At 45.6% G+C, this 15663-nt stretch overlaps 6 protein-coding genes across 6 annotated transcripts; 1 reads left to right on the forward strand and 5 right to left on the reverse strand.

Moving 5' to 3' along the window:
* Window positions 1-1055: 1055 nt before the first annotated feature.
* On the reverse strand, window positions 1056-3167 carry AGABI2DRAFT_116469 (cytochrome P450; the record flags this gene model as incomplete). The annotated part of the gene is made up of 11 exons (XM_006459439.1): window positions 1056-1149; window positions 1211-1357; window positions 1413-1544; window positions 1603-1707; window positions 1760-1940; window positions 1992-2109; window positions 2159-2445; window positions 2498-2673; window positions 2729-2755; window positions 2810-2918; window positions 2972-3167. 11 exons carry the CDS (start codon window positions 3165-3167, stop codon window positions 1056-1058), a joined length of 1572 nt encoding a protein of 523 aa, XP_006459502.1.
* Window positions 3168-4866: 1699 nt separating this feature from the next.
* Window positions 4867-6994, forward strand: AGABI2DRAFT_116470 (hypothetical protein; the record flags this gene model as incomplete). Its single annotated transcript, XM_006459440.1, has 11 exons — window positions 4867-5062; window positions 5118-5226; window positions 5286-5312; window positions 5373-5564; window positions 5617-5881; window positions 5932-6049; window positions 6108-6288; window positions 6340-6444; window positions 6503-6634; window positions 6689-6835; window positions 6901-6994. 11 exons carry the CDS (start codon window positions 4867-4869, stop codon window positions 6992-6994), a joined length of 1566 nt encoding a protein of 521 aa, XP_006459503.1.
* Window positions 6995-7475: 481 nt separating this feature from the next.
* Window positions 7476-8577, reverse strand: AGABI2DRAFT_201826 (hypothetical protein; the record flags this gene model as incomplete). Its single annotated transcript, XM_006459441.1, has 3 exons — window positions 7476-8201; window positions 8261-8340; window positions 8413-8577. 3 exons carry the CDS (start codon window positions 8575-8577, stop codon window positions 7583-7585), a joined length of 864 nt encoding a protein of 287 aa, XP_006459504.1. The 3' UTR covers window positions 7476-7582.
* Window positions 8578-8775: 198 nt separating this feature from the next.
* AGABI2DRAFT_116472 (hypothetical protein) lies at window positions 8776-10785 on the reverse strand (the record flags this gene model as incomplete). The annotated part of the gene is made up of 10 exons (XM_006459442.1): window positions 8776-8974; window positions 9030-9161; window positions 9220-9324; window positions 9377-9557; window positions 9609-9726; window positions 9776-10040; window positions 10098-10289; window positions 10345-10371; window positions 10429-10537; window positions 10590-10785. 10 exons carry the CDS (start codon window positions 10783-10785, stop codon window positions 8776-8778), a joined length of 1524 nt encoding a protein of 507 aa, XP_006459505.1.
* Window positions 10786-11436: 651 nt separating this feature from the next.
* Window positions 11437-11946, reverse strand: AGABI2DRAFT_177428 (hypothetical protein; the record flags this gene model as incomplete). The annotated part of the gene is made up of 2 exons (XM_006459443.1): window positions 11437-11730; window positions 11824-11946. The coding sequence occupies 2 exons, from the start codon at window positions 11944-11946 to the stop codon at window positions 11503-11505; spliced, it is 351 nt and encodes a 116-aa protein (XP_006459506.1). The 3' UTR covers window positions 11437-11502.
* Window positions 11947-12957: 1011 nt separating this feature from the next.
* Window positions 12958-15072, reverse strand: AGABI2DRAFT_66452 (hypothetical protein; the record flags this gene model as incomplete). The annotated part of the gene is made up of 11 exons (XM_006459444.1): window positions 12958-13051; window positions 13117-13263; window positions 13319-13450; window positions 13504-13608; window positions 13664-13844; window positions 13901-14018; window positions 14066-14330; window positions 14382-14573; window positions 14629-14655; window positions 14715-14823; window positions 14877-15072. 11 exons carry the CDS (start codon window positions 15070-15072, stop codon window positions 12958-12960), a joined length of 1566 nt encoding a protein of 521 aa, XP_006459507.1.
* Window positions 15073-15663: the final 591 nt, after the last annotated feature.

Below are 15663 nucleotides of genomic sequence, written 5' to 3' on the forward strand. Positions count from 1 at the left end.
CGAATACTCGTGGGGCTGGGAAGACGTCCTTGCTTCGTTGTCATGCTCCTCGTCGATCTCGTCCAGGATGTTCTCTTTGTCTCCCTCTGCGGCTTCATCTCCGCATTTTTCGTGATCGTCGCCGGAGGCTCCTTCCTTTACCCCCTGGTCTTCCGAGATGGCCTATCCTGGGCAACGCGTCAATGCCTCTTACCTATGCCCATATCTACTACAAGCGACTTGGGAACAAACTAGGAGAGTGCTTCCTAGAATACCTCCATAAATAATTGGCTTATATGTTCATCTCACAGGAACCAAGTTTATTTGTTTGGGAGGCTGTGAGCCAACCATTTCTGATTCTCAATGACTATTGTGTTGCGCAAGACCCTCTCGAGAAACGATCAGCCTTTTATTCAAGCCGGTGCGCGAAACTTATGTACGAATTGCCCGAAACAGCTGACGTCCCTCCGAGGTGACTAGGCCGCAGGCTCCAATGACCGAACTTGTGTATTTGATATCATTATTGAACAAAAGTGACGGAATCCTCACAAATAGCTATTACTTCAATATGGGTCTGAAGAAGTTTTTTTATCACCATGCCCTACGACAACGGTCGGAGAGATCATCGCCGTTTATTCCAACAGTACTTTGACGCGAAATACTTACCTCGTGATCAAGAGAAGCGATTAGATTTCGTTCAAAAATCCCTTTTACCAAAACAAATTCGCGGTCCCGGAGTAGTCTAGTGAGCATGTGGCAAAATAAGGTATCACTCGCTAGGCTTACAACAATGGAAGCTTATCGTTATTCTAAAGTTGTATCGGCGGTTTAATACTGTCTATGACGTACGTACGGCCTTCCTGTGAAGACCCACCATGGTCAATTGGTCCGATTTGCAGAGAAGATGTTCAACGACGTGGCTGTCGCGTCTGCACCTTTGATAACCTTGACTTGTTTGGCGACGGAAGCCATGACGGTCAAAGTACAAATAAAATCCAAATTCAATATCCTCCTCGATCACATGTCAACAAGTCATCGTTCCGTTCAGGCGGCCAAAACTACCACAGTCAAACTGCTTAAACATATTCCACGTTCATGTACTCATTTAGTAAGCCCTCTACGTCCTTCCCCTTGCGAGGGCTGAGCGTAAATTTGAAGGGCAAGGGATGTCTGAAGCATTAGAAACATGGCCAATCAGCCGTGTCATAACTCAAGAGAATTCTGAACTCACGAAGTGATAGATGCAGGTGTAAACTCCGGGACTACGTCAATAGGTTTGCCTTGAGCATCCAGAGCCGGTACTATGTCAAAAAGACACAGAATGGAAGCAGCCGTAATCTCTAGCATTGACATTGCTTGAAGGCTACCTGGACATACTCTACATGACCTCGATGAGAATATGTCCATCTTTGTAAGGACAGGCTATAGCATACCTTCTACCGAAACCGAATACAACATCAATGGGATTGAGTATATCGTCATTAGCCATATCTCCATTCTTGATGAACCGTCCTGGGTCGAATTTCTCTGGGTTCGGGAAGATGTTCTCATCATGGAGCATGGCGCTGAAAGAGACAACCGGTCAGACCCCCGTTGCTAGAAACATGACGAGCAAAGACTTACTATATGTTAGATATTACTATGCAATTCTTCGGAATATAGTATCCGTCATACACGTCCTCATCAGTGATCAGATGAGGAACTCCTGAAGGCACCGCTGGATTCCATCTAACAAAATTCAAGTCGTTAGAATTCGTGATAGACTGAAAGAAAAACGCACCGGAGGACTTCTTTGATGACAGCAGAAAAGTAGGGGAGGTCATTTATATCAGAAAATGTTGGGAGCCTCTCAGGCCCCAGGACGGAATCAATTTCGGATTGAGCCTGGCGTTGGACGTCGGGGTTCAACAACATTGCAAGTATGAATGTCATTATAACACCATTAGTTGTCTCAAATCCAGCTAATGATGGCTTCAGGTTCAGGAAGCACCATCGACAATGTGCTGAATTACCTGCAAAGATTACCATTCCCACTTCTTTGACATCGGCAATTCGGTCTTCGAAATCGGGAGCGCTACGCAATCTCTCCACGTTCGCAGATATGAAACATTCTTGATACACTCCCTCATCCTAAACGACTATGAGCAAATAGCCCAACATGTCCATCTATACGACCTACCATAGCGCCGACAGTTGCTTGATAGGGTTCTTCTCTCATTTTGTCTACTTCCCGTACTATTTTACGAGCCTCCCTTTTGAATCCAGTGCCAGGAAACCAGTCGGGGAGATATTTTAGTTGCGGGATGATATTAACAAGATATTTTCCGGGTGCCGTCACAGCAGCCAAGCCGTTGAATGTCTGTTCTGCAAACCCGACTAACCGATCACGTCGAGTTTTCGCAGGGAGGCCATACGTCATAGACAGTATTAGACTGCCGACATAACTTAAAGATTTAGGATTAGTTTCTTTTGCTGATTCAGAAAGAGGAAGGGGAAAAGTACTTGGTTACGTGCTCACGAGCCTCTTCTGGAGCTATGAAAAGGTTTGGTAAAAGGGATTTCCGAATGAAGTCTAATTGCTTTTCTTGATCACGAGGCAAGTATTTTGAGTCAAAATACTGCCGGAACACACGGCGGTGGTTCCTCCAACCATCACCGTAGGGCATGAGAATAAAAAACCGCTTTACGCCAATGCTGAAACAATGGTTCAGCATAGGAATCTTTCACTTAACTTTAACAACGCTCGTACACCTCTGTTGTCATCTGAAATTGTGGCCTGGTCACCCAGGAGATGTCAGCTATGCGCAGTTCGTGTACAAGTCCCACGCACCGGCTTGAGTAGAGAGCTGATCGTTTCTCGAGAAGGTCTTGCGCAACACGAAAGTCATTGATAATCAGAAACGGTTGACCCACAGCCTCCAAATAAATGAATTTAGTTCCTATGAGATGAACAGATAAGGAAATCAATTATGGAGTTATTTAATGAATTCACCTAGTTTATCCCCGAGGCGCTTGTAGTAGACATGGGCATAGGTAAGAGGCATCGACAAGGCATTACCCAGGATAGGCCATCTCGGAAGACCAGGGGGCAAGGGAAGGAGGCTCTTGCGACGGTTGCGAAAGATGCGGTAGATCGAGGTGCAGAGGCAGACAAAGAGAACATCCAGGATGAGACTGAGAACAGGCATGGCAACAAGGAAGGGCTATTTGGCCATCCTCATGAGTATCCATTCTTATAATACGTCCAGTTATTTCAAGGGCGTGTCACAGGAAACCTCTGATTTCTCGAAGACTATCCTTCTGATATTGATTTCGTCTCGTGGTGATCTATTAGATACTTTGGATCCATCGCCTCAGAAAGAGCTGCAAGGAGCCACAGCACTGGCGTTGGAAAACCTTAGGTGTGAAGCCATTGTGCAGGGCGATGGCACTTATTGAACGCCTTTTGATTCATATGCAGCTGAGAAGGCAAGATAATGTACTATGAAACAAAGATGCTCAGTTGACTCTAACGTTTAGAAAAGACACATGCGAAAATAAACATTCACATTGTTGGCTCCATTCTGTTCTTGTCTGTTCTTTTTGTCATGATCGCGGATTTAATGATGTCGGGTTGGAAGGAGTTAGAAGTGGAGGGATGTACCAGGGCACAACACCCCCCGAAATTTTATCTTCATAGATGAAAAGGTTGAAAAGAATTCCCCCGCCGTAGCCTCCAAGAAACTTTGACGAATATTTTTCCACAACATTCAGGGTTTGGGGCCCTGCCATACAGATGATTCCTTTCGAATTTAGTTACTTGCAGAGAACAAGGTAAGAGAGAACATAGCAGTGGGAACGTTTACTGTTCAATGTATATATATATGTCTTCGGGCCTGTTTGCGCAGTCAGCCGAACATTCCTACGAATTACCTTGGTTTCGCAACCGCACATGAATCATAACGCTTCAGAAAATGCTTTCTCACCGCAAAATAACTTCACACCTTAATAACATTGTGCGGCCATTTTGATGGACTCTCCAAAGCATCTAATGCATCGCCATATGCATCGTTCTACTGTACCGTTACGAACCTTATGTTCACTATCACTGACATAATCGTGACAACTGTCAAACAGAATATTTTGATTTGATATTTTGATTTGATGATTTAGTACTTATTTTGATATTTTGATATTTTGATGATAGGCGCACGTCAGTGGCAGGATTCACACGGGGCATTGAAGTGACAAATAAGATTGTTTAACGAGTATTTTTGCGTTCTCTGAGTATTCTGATCAAAGCCCTCTAGTTAGGCGTGTCAGGAACACCCCTTTGACCCCTCTGATTAGGGTATGAATATGATTTCGGCAGGCACAGGTGGTTTTGACGCAGTGTCGTGCAGCTGCACAGCTTTGACAGCTGATGCGGATGGCATCCGAGCTGCTGATGGCATCTGCTGGCAGCAGCTGCCGTCCTTGATTGATGGTTCCCACGCTCCACAAACGCTCTCAAGACTCGAGCACTGATGGTACAGTACTGTACGAAGCCGAAGGTAGGTTCACTGGGTATTACGCATTACGCATCAAGTTCATTTGCATGCAAGTTCACATGCCTATGGGTAGTAAGTTCTCACAATATCTCCTTTTTGGCAATGAATATTGCAATTTCCCCCCTCGAAATTATATGCATTACGATGACCAAAATAGGTTCAGTTCACGGCGGGTATTACAGCATATGTGAACTTACGGTCGGCTGCGTGCAGTATTTCAATTTTCGATGCAATTTCAGATTCCAGAAGGAGGGATTTTGAGAAGTGAGAGATCCAGCGTGACATATCCTTGGAATAACAGGGTATATCATGAGAGCGAATACTCATGGGCCTGGGAAGACGTTCTTGTTTCGTTGTCATGGCTCTTGTCAACCTCGTCAAGGATGTTCTCTTTGTCAGTCTATGCAGCTTAATCTATCGCATTTTTCGTGATCGTCGCCGGAGGCTCCTTCCTTTACCCCCTGGTCTTCCGAGATGGCCTATCCTGGGTAATGCCTTGTCGATGCCGCTTACCTATGCCCATGTCTACTACAAGCGACTTGGGAACAAATTGGGTGAGACGATCCCAAAACTCTCCACAAATGACTGGCTGATTTGTTCATCTCATAGGAACCAAATTCATTTATGTGGAGGCTATGGGCCAACCATTTCTAATTGTCAACGACTATCGTGTCGCACAAGATCTTCTCGAGAAACGATCAGCTTTTTATTCAAGCCGGTGCGCGCAACTTATGTACGAATTACCCGAAACAGCTGACGTCCCTCCGAGGTGACTAGGCCGCAGGCTCCAATGACCGGACTTGTGTATGTATGATCATTATTAAACCCAACTGATGGAATCCTCATAAATAGCTATTACTTCAGCATGGGTGTGAAGAACATTTTTATCACCATGCCCTACGGCAACGGTTGGAGAGATCATCGCCGCCTATTCCAACAGTACTTTGACACGAAATACTTACCCCGTGATCAAGAGAAGCAATTAGAATTCGTTCAAAAATCCCTTTTACCAAATATATTCGCTGCCCCGGAAGAGTCTAGTGAGCATGTGGCAAAGTAAAGATCTCACTTGTTCTTTCAACAAAAGAAGCTTATCGTTATTTTGAAGTTGTGTCGGCGGTATAATACTGTCTATGACGTACGGCCTTCCTGTGAAGACCCACCATGATCAATTGGTCCGGTTTGCAGAGAAGGTGTTCAACGACCTGTCCGCGGTATCGGCACCGGGAAAATATCTTGTTAATATCATCCCGCAACTACGATATCTGCCAGATTGGTTTCCTGGGACCGGATTCAAAAAGGACGCACATGAAATACTACAGGCACTAGACACATTGCGGGAAGAACCGTATCAAGCGACTCTCAATACTATGGTAGACCATGTTGATAAACATGCCTTGCGATTGGCTCATAATAGATTCAGGATGAGGGAGCCGTCCACGATTGTTTCGTATCTGAAAATGTGGAGAAATTACGCAGTACACCAGATTTTGAACATCGAATCGTGGATGTCAAAGAAGTTGGAATAGCGATTTTTGCAGGTAATTCACCTCACAGCTGTTCATCCTGTCCACTGTACTTACAGCTATTAATTATCAGCTGGATTTGAGACAACGACTGGTGTTATAATGACATTCATTCTTGCTATGTTGTTGAACCACGACGTTCAACGCCAGGCTCAATCCGAAATTGATGCAGTCCTGGGGCCCGAGAGGCTCCCAACATTTTCCGATCTAAGTGACCTCCCATACTTTTCTGCTGTCCTTAAAGAAACCCTCCGGTGCGTTTTCCCTCGTTCCATCACGAATTCTAACGGCTTGGAACTTGTTAGATGGAATCCAATTGCGCCTATAGGAGTTCCTCATCTGACCACTGACGAGGACGTGTATGATGGATACTATATTCCGAAGGATTGCATAGTAATGTCTAACATATAGTAAGTCTTTTCTCGTCATATTTCTAGCAACGAGGGTCTGACCGGTTGTCTCTGTCAGCGCAATGCTCCATGATGAGAAAATCTTCCCGGACCCAGAGAAATTCGACCCAGGACGGTTCATCAAGAATGGAAATATTGTTAATGAAGATCTACTCAATCCCATTGACGTTGTATTTGGCTTTGGTAGAAGGTACGCTATAGTTTGACCTTGCAATGATGGATATATCTAATCGGGGTCATGTAGGGTATGTCCAGGTAGCCATCTAGCGATGTCAATACTAGAGATCACGGCTGCTTCCATTCTGTGTCTTTTTGACATTTTACCGGCTTTGGATACTCAAGGCAAGCCTATTGACGTAGTGCCGGAGTTTACACCCGCATCTATTACTTCGTGAGTTCGAAAATCTCTACTGGGAGCTATGAGGCGGCTGACTAGGGATCTTGCTGTTACTTCAGGCATCCTCTACCCTTCAAATTCACATTCAGCCCTCGCAAGGGGAAGGACGTGGAGGGTTTACTGGCCGAGTATATGAATGTGGATTATATATAGATAGTTTAGTAACCGTTGCTTTTTGCTGCTGAATCGATGGCTTTTTGTTTTCTCCGAATTTCCCTCTCTCTGTCTCCTCGCCCCCTCTCCTCGCCCTCTCCGTTTGTTTGTTTTTTCTACCTTCCTTATATATAGGACCCCTACTTTTAGCTGTCGATCTTATGATTTCCCCTTCTCTGAGTGCGAAGGTGTGCCAGCTTCTTCTTTCTTTCTTTCTATTCCGCTGTTGTATGTAGACTACGATTCACAATGCATCGAAAAATGGACAGTTCATCACTTTCGAATTCTCGGCACAAGCTATTCGTCATGTCTCATGATTCATCGTTCTAAGCTTCGCACAACATCTATATTGGTGTACGACGGGGAACGCTATTATGCATACAAATTCCCGATATTACGAACGGGATTGCTGCCAGGATGGATGAAAGAGCTTCCAGCTTCAAGTGCTCTTCTTGTTCGCCATTTCTTCGACGATGGAAATATTCCGAAAGGGAGGCGCAATATATTACATAACATACTGTATACACATAACCTGCAGTCGAGCATCCAAAACCAACCAAGTAAATTAACGCACAAAGTAACAACTCTCTAATGCATAGGGAATTCCTGAACCTCTTGCATACTCCGCGTCATTCTCCTCACTTCTTGTGGTATATTCATTCCTGGTGGAGGCATCCCTCTCTGCGACATTCCCGGCACCCCACCCCCAGGCATTCCGGAATTCATATTCATAGCACCCATCTGTCCCGGCGGTCCACGCATAGGCGATGCTCCTGGGTCATTATTGTAGAATTGGCCAGGTACAGCATTAAACGGTGTTCCAGGGAAACCCTGACGCATGTTCATACCAGGCGTACTAGGGAATCCACCAGGAGAAAAATTCATCTGAGGACCAGATGCGGGTGGGCCGTGTGGATGTCCTGGAACGCCTTGTACCATTTGTGGGTGCATGCCTGGGGGCATGTTGTGGAATTCGGCACGAGGATCGCCACCTCGCATGGGCGTTCGCATGCCGGGATGCATATACGCGCCTGGTGGTAGTTGTTGACCGGGATGGGAGGCTTGGAAGGCGCCAGGGTGACCTGGAAGGAATTGTTGGCCAGGATGCGACTGGACGTCGGGGATGTCATCTTCGAATTCTTTCTTGATCACTTCTGTCAATGGTGTAGAGTCGTAGTAGAGATCAGAATGTTTGTCAACATGAAACCTGAAAAGAGCGCAAGTTCAGAGACAGAACAGATCCCAAAACCCGTTCATTTCACGCACAATTGCGTTCCAATATCCCATTGAGGTCCCCGTTCAGCCCGAGCAGTCATCAGCATTGAGTTCCAATCCGAGGCACTTTCCTAGATAGAAAAAAAAACTGTGCTGTCGGTGAAAAAGACTAAAAAGAGCAGTTTTAGAGAGGAATACGCAACGACAGCAATGGCCAGGTCAGGATTTGATTGGTATGTATCGACGCGAACGGTTTTTTGCTTTGCTAGACGTTTGACTTCGGCATCGAGTTTGTTGCCTATCCGCTGTGCATTGTGCCTTGGTACGTGGATTTTGATAACCTTGACTGGTTTGGTGACGGGAGCCATATGGTCAAGCACAAACTCAAATTCAATATCCTCCTCGATCACGTGTCAACAGTTATTGTTCCGTTCAGGCGGCCAAAACTACCACAGTCAAACTACTTAAACATATTCCACGTTCATGTACTCGTTTAGTAACCCCTCTACGTCCTTCCCCTTGCGAGGGCTGAATGTACATTCGAAGGGCAAGGGATGTCTGAATTATTAGAAAAATGGCCAGTCAGCCCCGGCATAACTCAAGAGATATTGAACTTGCGAAGTAATAGATGCAGGTGTAAACTCCGGCACTACGTTAATAGGCTTGCCTTGAGCATCCAGAGTCGGTAAAATGTCAAAAAGGCACAGAATGGAAGCAGCCGTAATCTCTAGCATTGACATTGCTTGAAGGCTACCTGGACATACTCTACATGACCCCGATAAGAATATGTCCATCTTTGTAAGGACAAACTGTAGCGTACCTTCTACCGAAACCGAATACAACATCAATGGGATTGAGTATATCGTCATTAGCCATATCTCCATTATTGATGAACCGTCCTGGGTCGAATTTCTCTGGGTCAGGGAAGATCTTCTCATCATGGAGCATGGCGCTGACAGAGACAACCGGTCAGACCCTCGTTGCTAGAAACATGACGAGAGAAAACCTACTATATGTTAGACATTACTATGCAATTCTTCGGAATATAGTATCCGTCATACACGTCCTCATCAGTGGTCAGATGAGGAACTCCTGAAGGCACCGCTGGATTCCATCTAACAAATTCCAAGCCGTTAGAATTCGTGATAGAACGAGAGAAAAACGCACCGGAGGGCATCTTTAAGGACAGCAGAAAAGTATGGGAGGTCACTTAGATCAGAAAATGTTGGGAGCCTCTCAGGCCCCAGGACGGAATCAATTTCGGATTGAGCCTGGCGTTGGACGTCGGGGTTCAACAACATAGCAAGAATGAATGTCATTATAACACCAGTGGTTGTCTCAAATCCAGCTAATGATGGCTTCAGGTTCAGGAAGGACCATCGACAATGTGCTGGATTACCTCCAAAGATTACCATTCCAACTTCTTTGACATCGGCAATTTGGTCTTCGAAATCCGGAGCGCTACGCAATCTCTCCACGTTCGCAGATATGAAACATTCTTGATACACTCCCTCATCCTAAACGATTATGAGCAAATAGCCCAATATTTCCATCTATATGACCTACCATAGCGTCGATAGTTGCTTGATAGGGTTCTTCTCTCATTTTGTCTACTTCCCGTACTATTTTACGAGCCTCCCTTTTGAATCCAGTGCCAGGAAACCAGTCGGGCAGATATTTTAGTTGCGGGATGATATTAACAAGATATTTTCCCGGAGCCGACGCAGCAGCCAGGTCGTTGAATGTCTTTTCTGCAAACCCGACTAACGGATCACGTCGAGTTTTCGCAGGGAGGCCATACGTCGTCGACAGTATTGAACTGCCAACATAACTTAAAACTAAAGATTAGCTTCTTTTGCTGGTTCAGAAAGAGCAAGTGGAGAAGTACTTGGTTACGTGCTCACGAGCCCCTTCCGGAGCTATGAAAAGGTTTGGTAAAAGGGATTTCCGAATGAAGTCTAATTGCTTTTCTTGATCACGAGGCAAGTATTTTGAGTCAAAATACTGCCGGAACACACGGCGGTGGTTCCTCCAACCATCACCGTAGGGCATGATAATAAAAAGCCGCTTTACGCCAATGCTGAAACAATGGTTCAGCATAGGAATCCCTCACTTGACTTATACAACGCTCGTACACCTCTGTTGTCATCTGAAATTGTGGTCTGGTCACCCCGGGGATGTCAGTTGTTTTGCGCAGTTCGTGTACAAGTCCCACGTACCGGCTTGAGTAGAGGGCTGATCGTTTCTCGAGAAGGTCCTGCGCAACACGATAGTCATTGATAATCAGAAACGGTTGGCCCACAGCCTCCAAATAAATGAATTTAGTTCCTAGAGATGAACAAATAAGTCAATCGTTTATGGAGGTATTCTATGAGCTCACCTAATTTATCCCCAAGGCGCTTGTAGTAGACATGGGCATAGGTAAGAGGCATCGACAAGGCATTACCCAGGATAGGCCATTTCGGAAGACCAGGGGGCAAGGGAAGGAGGCTCTTGCGACGATTGCGGAAGGTGCGGTAGATCGAGGTGCAGAGACAGACAATGAGAACGTCCAGGATGAGACTGACTACAGGCATGGCAACAAGGAAGAGCCATCTGGCCAGCCTCATGAGTATTCATTCTTATAAGACGTCCAGTTATTTCAATGATGTGTCACAGGGGACCTCTGATTTCCCGAAGACTATCCTTCTGGCATTTGATTTCGTCTCGTGGCGATCTATTAGATACTTTGGATCCATGCGCCTCAGAAAGAGCTGCAAAGAGCTACAGCACTGGCATTGGAAAAACTCAGGTGTGAAGCCATTTTGCAGGGCGATGGCACTTATTGAAGGCCTTTTGATTCATATGCAGCTGAGAAAGCAAGATAACGTACTGTGAAGCAACGATGTTCAGTTGGCTCCAACAGTCAGAGAAGACACATACGAAAATAAACATTCACACTGTTGGCTCCTTGCGCTCTTCTTTGCTTTTTGTCATGATCCTGATCGCGGATTTATGTCGGGTTGGAAGGAGTGAGAAGTGGAGGGCTGTACCAGGGCACAACACCCCCCGAAATGTTCACCATCCATACATAAAAAAGAAAAGAAATTCCCCGCCGTAGCTTCCAAGTCATAAATTCTGGGTTTGGGGCCCTGCCATGCAGATGATTCCTTCCAAAATTATTAACTTGCAGAGAACAACGTAAGAGAGAACATAGCAGTGGCAATGTTTACTGTTGTCTATATAAGTCTTCGGGCCTGTTTGCGCAGCCAGCTGAACATAATTGCTTCCTACGAGTTATCTTGCTTTCGCAGCTAAACATAACCATACCTCGGTGTCTGCCTCAAATTTCTGTTTCCGTAGGAATTCGAATTCTGTTTCGCCCTTGCCTTCCATTCGTTGCCATTTGTCCAGCTGCCGCTGGAGGTCAAGATCTCTGAGTTCGTCGTTCTGACTTTTTCGAGCTCTTGGCGTGAGGACTGCGAGCCTTCGAACGGTAGATTGACACGTTCCAGTTCAGAAGGCGTTGTTGAAAGCCTAGCCTGTAATTGGACATTTTCCTCCTGTAATTTGCTGGCACTTTCCGAGAGTTAAATCAGCTTTCGCAAGAGGTGAAACAATGAATACGAACATACCTCAACATCAGCTCGTTCAGATAAAAGTTTCTCGATCCTTGTCTCTGTCGACCTCACTTCGCCGACGATTATCGCCAACTCCACCCTCTCTGCCGCCATCCTCTCCAATTCCTGCGTAGGCATAACAGTTTTTCCGCACGTCGCACTTGCTGTTCATTCGAAACATTGAGACGCTCTGTCTCCAATCCAAAACGGTAAATATGCCCATTGAACAAGTCGATAACAAGCAAGTAAGGATTTGCATTCGGTGCGCATCAACTTTCTTGCTCATGCCATTGTTTCTGATATTCGAGGACGGCTTCTTTTGAGCGTTCTTTTCCTACTGAAGCGCCTGCGCCATTTCTTTCTTGATGTGCTCGAGAGTGTAGTTACGTCGCACGAGGTCAGATATCAGGGCTTCATTGGAGGCAGAAACAGGCGGAGAGTATCAGTGCGACTCGAGGTCGCCATTGAACTCAGGGGTAAGGGACTCGTTCAGTATATGCACGTGATATGGCACTTTTCCTCCGAGTCCTCGAGGTGGTGAAATTTGTAAGTGAATGGCAACTGTAAGTGCGGTGCCTCCAAGCCGGAGTATGCGTAGGTACTGAAAATTCTTCAATACGGAAATGAATGAAAGAAAAAGGAAGATAAAAGGTAACTAATGTTATCGGTAAATGGACGACTGTGTAGATTACACCTCCTCCAGCTACTCTCGTCCTGATAACTTTCTAGTGAAATGTCCTCACGCCTAGTGGTGAACGAGCTGACGTGACCTTGTTATTTTGCATGAATGTGGCATCCGAATCCTTCGCGACATCAGGAAGGCCCACTATTCCCTCCCGTTTGCCACCGATAATGTTGGGTATCATGCACAGAATTCACAACGTTGGTATTTGTATGAAGACAATCCCGGATTATTGGGCAAGAAATAGACTCAGAGGGTACAGACGGGATTAAAACTACCCATGAACCCATGCCGGGTGCAGCCCGTATAAGGGGACCAAAGCATTCCTGTTCTCACTAAATCATGTATGATGTAACTGAGTTACGAGTGCCTCCAAGCAACAATCCTTCGGTGACTGGCAGACAATCCTCGACGTGTCAACATCGCCGCCCATTCAGCAGCAAAAACCACCACTGTTGAAAGACTACTTATGCATATTCCACATTCATAAACTCACTGAGCAAACCCTCCACGTCTTTCCCCTTGCGAGGGCTGAATGTAAATTTGAAGGGCAAGGGATGTCTGGAAATATTAGGAAAATGCCCTGTCAGCCGGCTCATAACTCCAGTGGAAATTAATGAACTCACGAAGTGATAGATGCAGGTGTAAATTCTGGAACTACGTCAATAGGTTTGCCTTGAGTATCCAAAGCCGGTAAAATGTCAAAAAGACACAGAATGGAAGCAGCCGTAATCTCTAGCATTGATATTGCTAGATGGCTACCTGGACATACCCTACGCGTCCCCGATGAGAATATGTCTATCTTTGTAAGGACAAGCTATACTGTACCTTCTGCCGAAACCGAATATCACATCCTTTGGATTGAGTAATTCATCATTGACCATGTCTCCATTCTTAATGAAACGTCCTGGGTCAAATTTCTCGGGGTCCGGGAAGACGGTCTCATCTTGGAGCATGGCACTGACAGAGACAACCGGTCAAACCCTCCCAAATCATGATAAGAAAAGACTTACTATATGTTAGACATTACTATGCAACTCTTCGGGATATAGTATCCATCATACACGTCCTCGTCAGTGGTCAGATGAGGAACACCTATAGGCACCGGTGGATTCCATCTAACAAATTTCAAGAGGTTAGAATTCACGATAGAACGAAAGATTTAAAACGCACCGTAAGACCTCTTTAATGACAGCAGAAAAGTAGGGGAGATCACTTAAATCGGAAAATGTTGGGAGTCTCTCAATCCCCAGGACGGAATCAATTTCGGATTGAGCCTGGCGTTGGACATCGTGGTTCTTCAACATAGCAAGAATGAATGTCATTATATTACCAGTAGTCGACTCGAATCCAGCTAGTTTATAATAGTTGTAAGGTCGGGCAGGATAAATTGACAATGTGGTGAATTACCTGCAAATACCGCCCGTGCAACCTCTTTGACTTCTGCGATTCGATCATCAAAATCCGGTGCATTGCACAATTTCTCTACGTTTTCGGATACGAGGCAGTCTTGAACAATTCCCTCATCCTAATAGTATGAGTTGATGGCCAAGCATGTTCACGAAAATGATTCACCATATCATCGAGAGTTACTCGATAAGGTTCTTCCCGTAATTTATCTAAATCTTGCAGTATTCCACGCGCAACCCTTTTAAATCCAGCACCAGGAAACCATTCTGGTAAAAACCGTAATTGCGGAATGATGTTAACAAGATATCTTCCCGGTGCGGTTGCGGCAGCCAAGTTGTTGAATGTTTTCTCTGCAAACCGGACCAATTGATCATGGCGGGTTTTTACAGGGAGACCATACGTCATAGACAGTATCAAGCCGCCTACACAACTTCAAAGCAACTATAAGCTTCTTTTGTTTACAAAACAAGTGAAAAAATACTTGGCCACATGTTCACGAGACTCTTCTGGAGTTGCGAAAATGTTTGGTAAAAGGGATTTTCGAACGAAGTCTAACTGCTTTTTCTGATCGCGGGGCAAGTATTTTGGGTCAAAATATCGTCGGAACACACGGCGATGCTTCCTCCACCCGTCACCGTAAGGCATGAGTAGAAAAAAGCGCTTCAAGCCGATGCTAAAGGAATAGTTGAGTGTAACAATCTTTCACTTAACCTTGATAACGATCGTACACCTCTGTAGTCATCTGAAATTGCGGTCTGGCCACCCGGGAGAGATATCAGCAGTATCGGACGACTCATATTTACGTTTCACGCACCGACTGGAGTAGAAAGCCGATCGTTCCTCGAGAAGATCTTGTGCAACGCGATAGTCGTTGATAATTAGAAATGATTGTCCCACAGCCTCCATATAGATAAATTTGGATCCTATAAGATGAATAAGTAAGCCCATTTCGAGGAGAGTCCTATGATGGCCTCACCCAGTTTCTTCCCAAGACGCTTGTAGTAGATATGGGCGTATGTAAGAGGCATGGACAAAGCGTTGCCCAGGATAGGCCATCTCGGAAGACCAGGGGGCAAGGGAAGGAGCCTCTTGCGACGATTGCGAAAGATGCAGTAGATCAAGCCGCAGAGACAGACAAAGAGAATGTCCCTGACCAGACTGAGAATGGACATGGCAACAAGAAAGGGACGACGTCTAACAAGCCCGCGAGTATTCGTTCTTATAAGATAGTGGATCCCTCACCTACTTGGAATTTTTCTTCTCGAATTCTATTTTTGCATGACGATAGAATGGTACGTCGTCAGAGGTGGTGGAATCGATCAATGATGCTCAAAGCGGCCGGCTGTCCTCTCTTACCGACACGATCGCACCTCTCGCACCTCGCCAACGTGGTACCAGATGGAATACGAGTAGCGATCGCCACTAAGCCACCCCACAAGACTCCTATGCGCAGATTTCCAGAGACTGCGCGCGCACGCTGCCACTCAGAAGTAATCTATCGCATGCACTGTCAATCAGTCTATCACTAAACGATTGAAGAGGAGATCATGCTTACACGCAACTAGATCATTTTCTTGAAGAAAAGCTGCATTTCCTGATGTGAAGCCGTTTTGCGGTCTAAAGGCGTCTGTTGAAGCTTCTGGATTCACATGCAGCTGAGAAGCAAGACAACGTACTATGAAGCAATTGCGTTCAGTTCGCGGAAGCGGAAGTAAAGAGGACATATACAACGGTAGATTTCCATTGCTATGTCCCTGCTCTTC

This window comes from Agaricus bisporus, assembly GCF_000300575.1.
Source record: "Agaricus bisporus var. bisporus H97 unplaced genomic scaffold AGABI2scaffold_3, whole genome shotgun sequence".
Taxonomy (NCBI): Eukaryota; Fungi; Basidiomycota; class Agaricomycetes; order Agaricales; family Agaricaceae; genus Agaricus; species Agaricus bisporus.